Raw genomic sequence first — 12,813 nt, forward strand, 5'->3', positions numbered from 1 at the left:
TGTCCTGATTCGTGGTGTCCAAAGTTTCCTGTTTGGTGTGGAAACTGGCAACAAAAGCAGATTTGTGATCTCTTCTAACCAAAGATGCAAATAGTTTCCCGGGTCGGTTTCCATATAAGAACAGTTTGTGCTTCAAGGACAGCAAAGAGAGAAGGTTGCTCTCTTGTATAAGCTATCATTTACTACTTTACGAATGGAAAAGAACTTAAGTCGCCTTTTTAAGCCATTCAATTGTTTGGTAAGTGCCAGGATATCCCTATCCAACTCCTGCTTCTTAGCTATACCATAACTAATTATGTCCTCCCTGAAGAACCACCTTTGCAGTTTCCCTAAACAAAATGGACTCCTCCTTATGTAGGGCATTATGCCGCTCAAATTCCTGCCATTGTGAGAGCAAATATTTTGCAAAAGCTTTGTCTTGCACAAGCCAATGAGGCATTTTCCAGGTATAAAAATCCACTCTGGTATTCAACCCCCTAAAAACACAAGATACTGGACAATGGTCCAAGATCACCAGGGATTCAATCTCTGCCCCATATAACTGGGAAAATAAAGATTCGGAAATCAACACACAATCTAGCCTAGACTTAGAATCACTGGCACGGACATAATGGGTGAAATCTGTGGTGCCGGGATGTAACATTTTACAGGTATCTATCAGTCGCAGGGTATTGCACAAAAAAAGAAATTCCTTTGGACTCTGCCAATATATGACTCCCTCTCATGGTCTGTCTGTCCAGATATGGGTTTGCCACACAATTAAAATCCCCGCACAGGATTACGGGGGACCAAGGCAAGATTGTGAGCGACAAGTTCTGTAAAAAAAAAAAAAAAAACAAAACCGCATGAACATACTGATTGGGACCATAAATTGAACCCATTATCAATGGTTTCCCAAATAACAAGCCTCGCACAGTAACACAATGGCTGTTAGGGTCGATTAGTGAGGATTGCAACTGAAAAGAAATGGATTTATGAATCAAAATGGCCACCCCCGACTGTGGGAAATTCCCAAAGCCGCAAAAACCCGATTAATACCCCATTTTTTAAGTTTAAGATTCTCCGAGGGGGGCATGAGTTTCCCCGTAGTCTGATGAGGTAAGAGATCACCTTCCCTCGTTTCACTGGGGTACCCAAGCCCACCACTTTCCACGTGATAAATTTAACCGAACTCCCCATAGATGCCATGAGAAAAATCTATGAATAGAAAACTATCCCCACTAGAAGACAGAGAAAGACCTCCCCTTACATGGTTCTGTACCCTGAGATGCCCCTGAGAAAGGGACATTCAAAATGATAGGAGCCTCGGCCGCATTTCCCATACCCTCTGACACATATAGCTTTGGAAGCCCCCACCTCACACTTCACCCAACCCCCTTCCCTACCCCTCAAGAACTCCATCTTCTTTTCATCCAAGAAACTTAACATCTTGGTACTCTCTGTCATCAGAGAGTGTGATGTTCATTGATGCATTGGGGTGCCTGCCCTCAAATTTCTTAAAGAAAAAAAAATGTAATAGGGAGAGACCAAGAGGGGAATAACATTCACCGCAAATTATCCGCTGTGCCCATATCATATAAGGAACACAGTAATAGTGTAATAGTGGTATCAGCCCTAGTAATTGCTGCAATACAGAAAGCATGGGAATAAAACAACTGAAGTTATGCACATTACTACAGAGAAATAAATGACCCAATTGTGACACAGTTTATTAGATTTCAACATGGTCAAAAGAAGCATCATATCAGAAGCCATATTCAGTAGAGTAAGCCAGGGTAGATATTACATGCAAAACTGATGTCTCCGGCACATCAGCAAATTGAGCCACGGTCAACTAGCATGTCCTGACATACGGTTTAGGCTCTGCAACTGAAAACTGATAAATACAGTTACTTCATCTCAAAAAGACAACAAACCAAATCAAGCTTATCCAGCAAGACTGGAAAATATGAAAACCGCTTGAGCCCCAGGCGCAGTTAAGTGAAGTCAAGGATCAGCCATTTCATCTTCTGATTGCAGCGAAGATTTCAGAAAATCTTTAGCTGCTTGCACAGATTCGTACCAGCGGATCCCCTGCTCAGTCCAGACCTTCAGTTTAGCAGGATAGATCAAAGTGAATCTTAGCTGGCTCTTCACGAGCGTAGCACAAATTGACCCAAATTTTTGGTGCAGGGCCAAGACCTGTGCCGAGAATTCCTGAAAGATCACTATGTGATGTCCTTCGTATGCGAGGTCCTTGCACTTGCGATACGCCTGCAGGATGCGTACTTTATGTGCAGAGTAAGATCTTTGCGAGGACTATTCATGGTCTCGATTTGTCCACTGAAATCGGCACCACATGATGTACTTGCTCAATCCGCAGGCGATTATTGAGGTCGGCCAGGCCTAGTTCCGCCAGGCAGCCATTTTTCAAAGATCTCCTGAAGCTTCCCATCAGAGATAGAACAAAACCTACAAAATGCAGGTTAGACCTTCGGGACCAGTTCTCTAAGTCATCAATCTTAGTTTTATGTACTGTGACCAATTTTTCAAGTTTGTCCACTTTTAGCGGTCATTGCAAGCATGTCGTCTTTCACTAGGCCTACCCAGCCTTCTATGATTTCCATGCGCATGTGAGATTCAAACAGGGAGCTTTTAAGTTCTGCGATTTGCGAGGAGAGATCATCAAATGGAGACACTAAGGCTGCTGCAAATGCGGAGGTAAGATCCGCTACAGCAGCTGCATTGAGCATTCCCGTTGAGGCAGATTCCGATACAGCGGCCATTTTCCCCTCTATCGCACTTGGTTTCTCCTTTTCCTTTTTATTCAAACGGATGGACATACATCCATGGTGCGCCTCTTTCCTAGTATGAAATGTAGCCACCACTGAGGAGTTGAGTCAGTTAAAAAAGGAGAGATTGCGATTCAGATGTTATTGGTTCCCGAGGGAAGGCACCCGGAGCTTCAGGAAACACGTACTCCCTGCCTCTCTGCATCAGTTGACCCCTAATGATTTGCTTTTATAAACCATGCTTTTCATATAAATAATATCCCGATTTTCTTTAAAATGAAACATAAAGAAAACCCAAGAGTGAATGGCTTGACAGCACATTTTGAATTGCATTATAGTGTCCAAAGGAGTGACAGAAGAATATTATTGTTACTTAGTGCAGAATGACATTTGGATGATCTGAAGCACAGTAAACTAAAGTAACCTGCCAAAGTCAAACAGACTTGATATGATAACAAAATAGTAATAGTTGCTATCTTTTATATAATGTGGATCAGAGAAAACATGGAGTCTGATGCTCATTTTTAATCAGATTACAGTAATTAACAGTTGTGTGTTTTTGTTTTAGACTTCTCAGACCAAGAGAGCAGCTGTTCTTCTTCAAATACTCCTTGAAAAGGACAATCACTCCTACATATCCTTTTATAACGCACTGGTTAATGAAGGATATAAAGATCTCGCTGCTCTTCTTCAAGATGGCATTCCTGCTCTCTCACCTTACAACGAAAACAAGACTGGAGATGGCATTACCTCATATGGTGAGCAGGTCCAGAGATTTATGTATTTGTGTTACATTTTAATCACTACTGAAATAAACTTCTTGGCGTTAGAGGCTCCTGATTTGGGATCCTGTGCTAGATCTGGGGACTTAAGGTGCTGATGACCCTACCAAGTGTCTCTTTCTCCCTAGCTGCTGTAATGCAGAACTTTTTGTTTCACCTGATACCATTATACTGTATGACAACAGCAATTGTTTGAGCCTTTCACTAGACTTAGCAGCTTTTCTAAACCCTATGTTTTTATTATTTATAAAACTTCATTAATGTGCTTTGTATTTTGCACTTGACGCTAAGTAAAACATGAGTTATATAAAATATATTAGGTTTATAATGTAGAAAACAATTAATAGAGAAATGGGCACAGAGGATTGAGGAACTCTGCTTCAAAGATCATACAGTCTATATGTTTTTCATTAACTCTCTCTCTCTCTGGCCAGAATCTGTGCCGGGGAATCTGGGTATATGACTGACTGAAGAGAGTGTCATGAATCTCCCTTTAGTTTCCTTACAGACTGATACGGTATGGTGCGCTCAGCCGAGCGCACTGTTTAACACCCGTTTGGACGTGCCTTTTCGACGTGCTTCTATTACGCCTTATGCTGTAAGGGGTAATAGCATGTGGAAAACGTGCAGCCAATCCCCTGAAACTAATAGCGCTCATCACATGCAGATGCATGTCGATGAGCCTATTAGTTATTCGCCCGGAATACTGAAAGTAAAATGTGCGGCCAAGCCGCACAGTTTACTCTCAGAAATTAACGCCTAGCGCCTCCTTGCGCAGCCTCATTTGAATACAAAATCGTGCGCTCAGGAGAGGTGCCTGGGCGTGCATCAGGAGAGTGGGCGCTCGACTTGGAGCGCCGGCTCTCCCGCACCTCTTATTGCATCGGCCTGCTAGTCTTGTGTTATCCCATGTTTCCTTTCCTTCCTTGCAAAGCCATAGCTATTTACAGGTTCTCAGCCTATGACTGAGAGGCCTGACAGTCATCTCAGAGACTGCAGTAATACTGAAAGATGACCAGAAGATGCATATGGAGCTGGAAATTTGGGACAGGGAGTGTAAAAACATTGTTCCCACCAAGAGGACTGATTCTACCAGTACCATATGCAAGATTTCAATTTCTGTGTGGCGTCTTGCCATAGACCAGAAAAAGTGTTTCTCAATAGCAAGTTTCATTTTACATGTAAAATGCTTGTTTCTTTTAAAATATTTTATATGAAGTGTGAAATTGTATGCATAGATCTAGACGTTTGATTGCTGTATTTGTCATTTTGTTTAAAAATTTAGTTAAAACGATGCTTTGTGAAGGTGGAGTTCCACAGAGACCTGTTGTCTGTGTGGCCCGGCCTGAACTGGTAAAAGCCATTCAACAGAAACTGTACTTCTTGAGAAAGGAATCAGGGTGGGTCACAATTCATGGCATGGCAGGCTGCGGAAAGTCTGTATTAGCAGCAGAAGCACTCCGAGACCACCGTCTTTTAGAAGGTAAGCTCCTTAACTGGTTTTGTCCTCTGCTGATTTCAAGTATGTCATATTTGGTTTTAGAAATTTACGTTGCAGTTTGCATTTCTTTAAGAGGAAAAAAATAAATATCTTGTCTGCCTATTGTAGCAATTATCAACAAGGACCAACCCATAGCTCAGTAGCAGGGCTTAGAAGCTCCTGGATTCAGTTCCTGAGTCAGATCTTCCATTCCCTGGGCCGAAGGAGCCCTGGAACATGGTCCCTGGCCAAGCATTGTCATTGCAATGACTGGGCCAAGTGATTTGAAAAAGGGTATAAATAGGGGGGGAAATCCTAGGGTATTATGAATGAAGCTTTCTGGCCTTGTAGTCCAACAAAGGTTGGTTGTGATAGACTTGGAAGCCTGAAGGAACAGGAGAAATCTGCTGGACCAACTATAGTGCTCTTAAAAAAAAAATAAAATTATAAAAGTAAATATTCATAATTGGGAATGCAGTTAAAAATACAAAATCTACTTTGTACTTTCTGAATGTATTGGTCAAAAGATTGTCTCCCATGCAGGCAGTGCAAAACAATGCTTTCTGTCTCTAAAATCTATTATATTTATACCATGTAAGTAAGTTTGATAACATTCTTAAAAAAAAAAAGAATATCTTTTTGAGCAATCACTAAATATATTTCTGGAGCCATTGCATGATTATTTTTTGTTTAAGAACCGTATGGTGAGCTTTAGAATTGGAGAACGGTGCTCTAGTACAGTGGTTCTCAACCTTTTTTTGGCCGGGACACACCTGACAAATGGTTCTCATATGCGTGACACACTGAACATGTGACCATCACGGGGCTAAGTGTAAACATGCACTCTGCATCCACAGGACTCCCCTCAACCCTCAGCAATGAGTGCAGAGCAGATCTAGGGCATAACCCGTACAACTCACCATACAAAAAAAAGATATTCTGGTTCTGATGACATCTCAGTAAAAGCAAAACAAACTCCCTTTACTACCAGGCACAATAGCCTTCCTTATGAAAAGACAGTAATTTACCACTAATGCATATCCTATTGAGAAAACACATCAAATAAGATTGATACAAATGCCTACATGCTAGTAAAACACCTCACTTTGGTCACACACCCAGAACTGACCTTCACCAAGTACAGAAAAAACACAAATTATAAATATGGAGACAAACTGGAACGGAAAACCAAAAAAGCCACTCTGCATACAGTGCGAACCTGGAGAAATGGAAAGAGAAATATAGCACCTAACAGACTCAGGATTTGCAATAATGCACACAAACTAACCTGCACAAAGTTACACCTGTATTACGGAACACACGCAAACAGTAACAACCCTATCTAAGAAATACAACTATTAAACCAGGCCCTAAACACTAAAACATTTCCTATTGGGAAAACAGAATAAGCCAAGCTGCTACAGAGCCCCACACAGAAATCATTGTAAAGTTATAACAAAAATGTTACAAAGCAGCTGCTGAACAGAATAATATTCAATTAAATACTCATAAAAATTATTAAAACATGTCCAAATATCAATAAAATATTTCAAAACAGCAGACATCGCATAATACCCAATAATTAAAATGGCAGTCAATCAAGAAAAATAAATTTAAAAAGCCACCTTTACTTACCTTCTCCAGCAACTCTCCTACTCCTTTCCCTTCCAGGCCAATAGCACTAACCAGAAGCAGCAAGGGCTGCTGAAGCTCTGTCCTCAATCTTCTTCCTTAGCACCCACAACCAGTCACTCACAACACACACACCCCCAAATAGACCCCACGACCAGTCTCGGTCTCTTTCACACCAGTCATCTTCCTGACCAGTTTCTCTCTCTCACACAGAAACACATCACCTCCCTGACCAGTCTCGCTCTCTCAATCACACTCATGTTCTCTTATATACAAGCTCTCAATCACACACAAAAGCTCTTACACCCATTCACACCAGCTCTCACCCAGGCTTCCGTTCACACCCCTACACACAAGCTCTCACCCAAGCACCCATTCACACCCAATGACACACGCTCTCACCCAGGTACCCATTCACACCCACAGACACAAGCTCTCCCCCAAGTACCCATTCACACCCTCCGACACAAGCTCTCCCCCAGGCACCCATTCACACCCTCAGACACAAGCTCTCACCCAGGCACCCATTCACACCCTCAGACACAAGCTCTCACCCAGGCACCCATTCACACCCACAGACACAAGCTCTCACCCAGGCACCCATTCACACCCACAGACACAAGCTTTCACCCAGACATCCATTCACACCCTCAGACACAAGCTTTCACCCAGACATCCATTCACACCCACAGACACAAGCTCTCACCCAGGCACCCATTCACACCCACAGACACAAGCTCTCACCCAGGCACCCATTCACACCCACAGACACAAGCTCTCACCCAGGCATCCATTCACACCCACAGACACAAGCTCTCACCCAGGCATCCATTCACACCCACAGACACAAGCTTTCACCCAGGCATCCATTCACACCCTCAGACACAAGCTCTCACCCAGACATCCATTCACACCCACAGACACAAGCTCTCACCCAGGCATTCATTCACACCCTCAGACACAAGCTGTCACCCAGGCATCCAATCACACCCATAGACACAAGCTCTCACCCAGGCATTCATTCACACCCTCAGACACAAGCTCTCACCCAGGCACCCATTCACACCCACAGACACACCAGCTCTCACCAAAAATAACTTCTTCCTTCATTGCAGGGATAGGCTCCGGTTCCGCCGTGGCTTTAATCCGGCGGGCCTTCTTTTTTCGGCGCCACAGGGATGGGCGCCTCAGTCAGAGGTCGGGTTTCCTCTTCGTCGCTAGGGGTCGGGTTTTCCTCTTCACCGCTACGGGGCTGGGCTCCCGTAGCGGCCTTGCACCGTCGGAGTTGGGTTTTCTCTTCACCGCTACGGGGCTGGGCTCCCGTAGCGGCCTTGCACCGTCGGGGTTGGGTTTTCTCTTCACCGCTACGGGGCTGGGCTCCCGTAGCGGCCTTGCACCGTTGGGGTTGGGTTTTCTCTTCACCGCTACGGGGCTGGGCTCCCGTAGCGGCCTTGCTTCGTCGGGGTCCTACACTGCTATTCCTCCCACCCCACTCCCGGACAGTGCCATGCCTGCCTCACCGGCCAATCAAAGGCTTCCTCCCTTCTTCCTACTACCACTGGCAGGTGGCAGGGAGGAGGCTTCCGATTGGCCTGCGCGGGGGAAGGCAAAATGAAGGAGGCTTTCCATTGGGCAGTGGGGGTAGGAAGAAAGGAAGCTTTCAATTGGACCGCGGGGGCTGGAAAAAGGGAGAAGGAAAGTACAGTGGGGCAGTGGGACACCGGGAGACGTGACACACCTGGCGGTGTTTGGCGACACACTAGTGTGTCGCGACACACCGGTTGAGAAGCGCTGCTCTAGTAGACCATCCCTGTCCAGTGGAATGTGATAGATGTTGAAGCGTGTTCCACTTTTCACTGTGATTGATGACATCCCAGGGTCAGTCTTATACCTACCATTAAATCCAAAAAGCATGAAATGCCTACCCTGGGAGAAAATGTAACATATTTTGAAAAGATATGCCATTCATTTGAGACAGGAATAAAAACAGAATGACTGTTCATTAGCTATATATCTGAAGAAGACCTATGTGATCTTGAAAGCTCATGTGCCAGAACATTATTTTTATTGGACCTTTGGAAAGAAAGCAAAACCTATGAAGGTTCCAGTTTACTCCAGTACCAATAAGGCTATTAGAACTCTCTTCTCTGGTGAAAAGAGGCGTTTTCCATAACTAACTCATTTCTTTGTCAGATGTGAATTAAAGAAACTCCTCCCCCTTTCATTTTCAGGTTTTTTTGTTTCAAAGCCTTTATCTCATGGCTCTCTCTTGCTCACTCTACTAGTGATAAGTGTGTGTTTGGTTTTTTTTTGTAATTCATGTCATTTTAATTTTATAGATTGTTTTCCAGGGGGCGTGCATTGGGTATCCATTGGAAAACAAGACAAAGCAGGATTTTTGTTGAAAATTCAGAATCTTTGCATTAGGTTAAACCAAGATTTACAATTTACGCAGAGGCCACCACTTAACATAGAGGAGGCAAAAGATCGACTTCGTTTCTTGGTAATGCACAAACACCCAAGGTAATATTAATAGATCAAAATGGGTTGGTATTTAAGGGGGGATAAAAATTAATATTTTCATATTTACAGATGCCTTTCTTTTATTTTACCTTTTTATTCACTCAATTTTTCTGTTGAAAATGGACTTTTGTGTCTTTCCCTTAGTTGTACCCTTGCTTGCCCAGCAGCTACTTGTCTCATTTCATACTTTCATGACTTTCTAGGACAGGGGTGTCAAACACACAGCCCTTCGTCTCTGTCCCTGGTGTAGCTCTTCAGCTGTTTCATTGAGGCGGAGTGACAGCAGTGGCAACGAAAGCATTGGCAGCCCTTGTATTTCTCTTCCCATATACCGTGATCCCAGCTTCTGAGGAGAGCGAGGAGCGTGATGCCACAAATTGTGTCGTCCTCCTTCTACCTGGGTGTTGTGCTTTGAAACAAGATGCAGTACAGTTCAAAGTGCAGCGCCCCAGGCCTGGGCAGCAGTTCAGAAGGACACAGCCCAAGGTGCTATACTGCCACTCTTCCCCCAAATAAGTGGGATGCGAGCATGAGGGAAGAGATGTTGCGGGCAAGAATGAATGAGAAGATTTGAGGAGCAGCAGGGTGAGAGCAAGGGGATTAGAGGGGGTTTGTGGGGATAGAGAACAAGGGGGTTGGAGGTGCTCTACAGGGTGATTAATGAAATCAGAGAAACTGTGGGGTTGAGTGAATCATCCCTCCATTTCCTGATCCAGAATGCCCTTTTTCTCCCCGCCTACCTAACATCCCCTCTCCATTTCCTTCCCTTTGAACTCCATTCTCTGTCCCCCCTCTCCCTTCCCAACACCAATCATTGATATCCCTTTCCCCCCTGAAAATGACACAATCCACCAACTGAACACACAAGAAATATCAGAAAATGACTTTTTTAATGATGTTAAATGAACATTTGCATAATTTTAATATGAAACTATATTTTTTCTTAGTCTATTTCATACATTTTATTGCAGATGTAGTTAATCTTTCCTGGAGGTGACATAGATATTGTAATCAATTTTATGCATAGCTTGTATCTAAAATTTCAAAAAGTATTCTTAAATTTAATATCAGGAAGTGATGAAATGTTTTATTCTAGCTGTTTTAAGTGTTGTATTATTCCTTACATTTAGATCTCTTGTGGTCTTGGATGACATTTGGGATTCCTGGGTTTTAAAGGCATTTGATATTCAGTGCCGCGTTCTCCTTACAAGCAGAGACAAAAGCGTGGCTGATGCTGTTTCCGGTAAGCAATGGCCTCCTTTTGTTTTGATTAATGATAAAGTGGAGTGGAGGAGTAGATTAAAGGTTAAAGCAGCAGACTGAGAAATGGGGAAGTCAGAGTTCAAATCTCTGTTCTCCTGCTGATGCTTCTTGTGACTTTGAGCAAGTCACTTGTCTTCTGTTGCTTCAGGTACAAATTTAGGGGGTTATTTACTTAAGCCATAGTACTCGATACTGCAGCTTGCTGAATTCCACTATTTTTTTTCCATGGTGAAAAAACACTGTGAGGAAAAATACCCGAGCTTTGGTGTCCCCAGTGCAAATAATGTAACGGTGGGCCACCATCTTGTTAAAGGGCCTGAGCGACCTGAATATGTGCCCCCATATGGAGAACAAAGCCTGGGGGTCTCAAGAAATCCCCTGTCCCAAATCTTCACTGCCCCTTGAGGCAACTGCAGAGGTAAAAAAAAAAATTAAATTAAAAAGCTGTAGTGGTGGCCCTTCCCCAATCCCTGCTCCCTTTTATTCAAACAGTTCCCCCCCCACCCCCGTTGTACCTCAAGATCCCTGGTAAGCTGCTGGATCTTGGAGTGCCCTTTAGGCCTCAGTCCCTGTGCCGGTTGGTGCCATATTGAAAGGGATGACTCCAGGTCCCATAGCCCACCAGGGATCCCGACGTACTGCAAGAGGGAGATTGAGGGGAATGGGAGGGTAAGGGGGTTGAGAGGGGTCATCTGTCTAGGGGGAGCTTTTTGAACAAAAGGGTGCAAGGTTTTGTTTGGAGAGGAATAGGGCTGGTCCTTTTTAACTCGTTTTTTTTTTTTCTTTTTGAGCTCTGGGACTGCCTCAAGGAGTGGCAGAGATGTGGGATAGGAAGGTCTTTCAAGACTCCAGGGATTTTTTTCTTCACTGGGGGGGGGCTACAGATTTGGACTACTTGGGCCCTTTAAGGACACACCTAGGAGCATTAAGGATGTGTGTTAGCATCCCGATGCTCCTAGAGAAAGTGAGCTACAACTCAAGTGTTGTAGCTAACTTTCCTGATAATAGCACAGCTTGTGAATTTGCAGGCAAGCTGTGTTTTGTTTGCATTAAATTACCTACTAATAAGCTGATTTGCAGTTCATTACAATACTTTTGATGCCAGGAGGGGAGTATGCATGGTATTTGAAATACCGTGCTTTATCACTGTGTTACAGTGGTTACTGCATACTAAATACATACAAACACAAGGAGTTGAATCGGTATAAAAATGGACTTTATTGAATCTTGCCCAACTCTGGCCGAGTTTCGCCCATTCGTGCTGCCTCAGGGGCTTGAGAGCCACTTGAATTGGCTCAAATTAGCATGGATCTCTCAAATCAGTACTACTCATATCAGTACTACTCGCTGCTCAACACAGTGTTGAGCAGCGAGTAGTACTGAATCGCCATTGTGCTTACAGCGGTGTTGTTAAAAGTGGCTGGTTTAAAAAAGAGATTCCATTGGTAAAAACAGATTCAACAGTTTGTATAGTTAGTTTTTGCTGATGTTTCTCTAAACTATGATATGAGAGATCCATGCTAATCTGAGCCAATTCAAGTGGCTCTCAAGCCCCTGAGGCAGCTCGAATGAGCGAAACTCGGCCAGAGTCGGGCAAGATTCAATAAAGTCCATTTTTATACCGATTCAACTCCTTGTGTTTGTTGCCATCAACCATCTTGGATCGGTTGCCGGTTTGTTTTCTTGGACCTACTAAATACATACTAAACACAGCTTTAGTAAATGACCCTCTCTTAGATCGTTAGCCCTTTGGGGACAGGGAAATACCTACAGTTACTCGCCTTGAACTAAATCCAAAAAATATAAAAATGAATAAATATAAACTTAAAAAATAAAAAGACATGGTCTCCTTTATTACCCTTGAAAAGTGAACCCTTTACATGTTTGTCATCCTCTGCTCCATGCCACTGGTTTCTGCATGCTTTCAGCTTTGATCTAGCACATCAGGATAGTGATTGCGGGGTCTCGCTTGTGAAATGTTGAAACTATTTTCTGATGCTAAAAGTGTTTTGTCTTATTTATGCAAAAATTACTTATTGTGCAAAGATTTCAAGTCTGGAACTGCTACCATACAACCTTCTAAAATACCATTTGCAGTTTTGAGGAGAGTGGAGAATGATTAGTTTCCCCATTTTATAACACCAGCAAATGGAAGAGGATTGAAGCCCTAACATAGGGGCCAATGCAATACAGTGTGCTCAGCTGAGCGCACTGTTAACCTGCAGTCGGACGCGGGTAGAATAGGCGCTAATCAAACCCCTAATGCAATAAGGGGATTAGCGCATATTCAACGCGCATCCAACACGGAGTGAATCTAATAGCGCTCATCACATGCAAATGCATGTGAATGAGGCTATTAGTC

General features: G+C 43.5%; 1 protein-coding gene across 5 annotated transcripts in view; it reads left to right on the top strand.

The window, feature by feature from the left end:
• APAF1 (apoptotic peptidase activating factor 1) overlaps positions 1-12,813 on the top strand; it is a 223,331-nt gene that overhangs the window by 13,823 nt on the left and 196,695 nt on the right. For all 5 annotated transcript variants that reach the window (XM_029599744.1, XM_029599743.1, XM_029599746.1 and 2 more), the window contains 4 exons: positions 3,340-3,529; positions 4,839-5,036; positions 9,005-9,188; positions 10,319-10,431. In XM_029599744.1, the coding sequence (XP_029455604.1) occupies positions 3,340-3,529; positions 4,839-5,036; positions 9,005-9,188; positions 10,319-10,431 (685 nt within the window). The remainder of the gene's footprint in view (positions 1-3,339; positions 3,530-4,838; positions 5,037-9,004; positions 9,189-10,318; positions 10,432-12,813) is intronic.

The sequence above is a fragment of the Rhinatrema bivittatum genome, chromosome 4 (genome assembly GCF_901001135.1).
Source record: "Rhinatrema bivittatum chromosome 4, aRhiBiv1.1, whole genome shotgun sequence".
NCBI lineage: Eukaryota > Metazoa > Chordata > Amphibia > Gymnophiona > Rhinatrematidae > Rhinatrema > Rhinatrema bivittatum.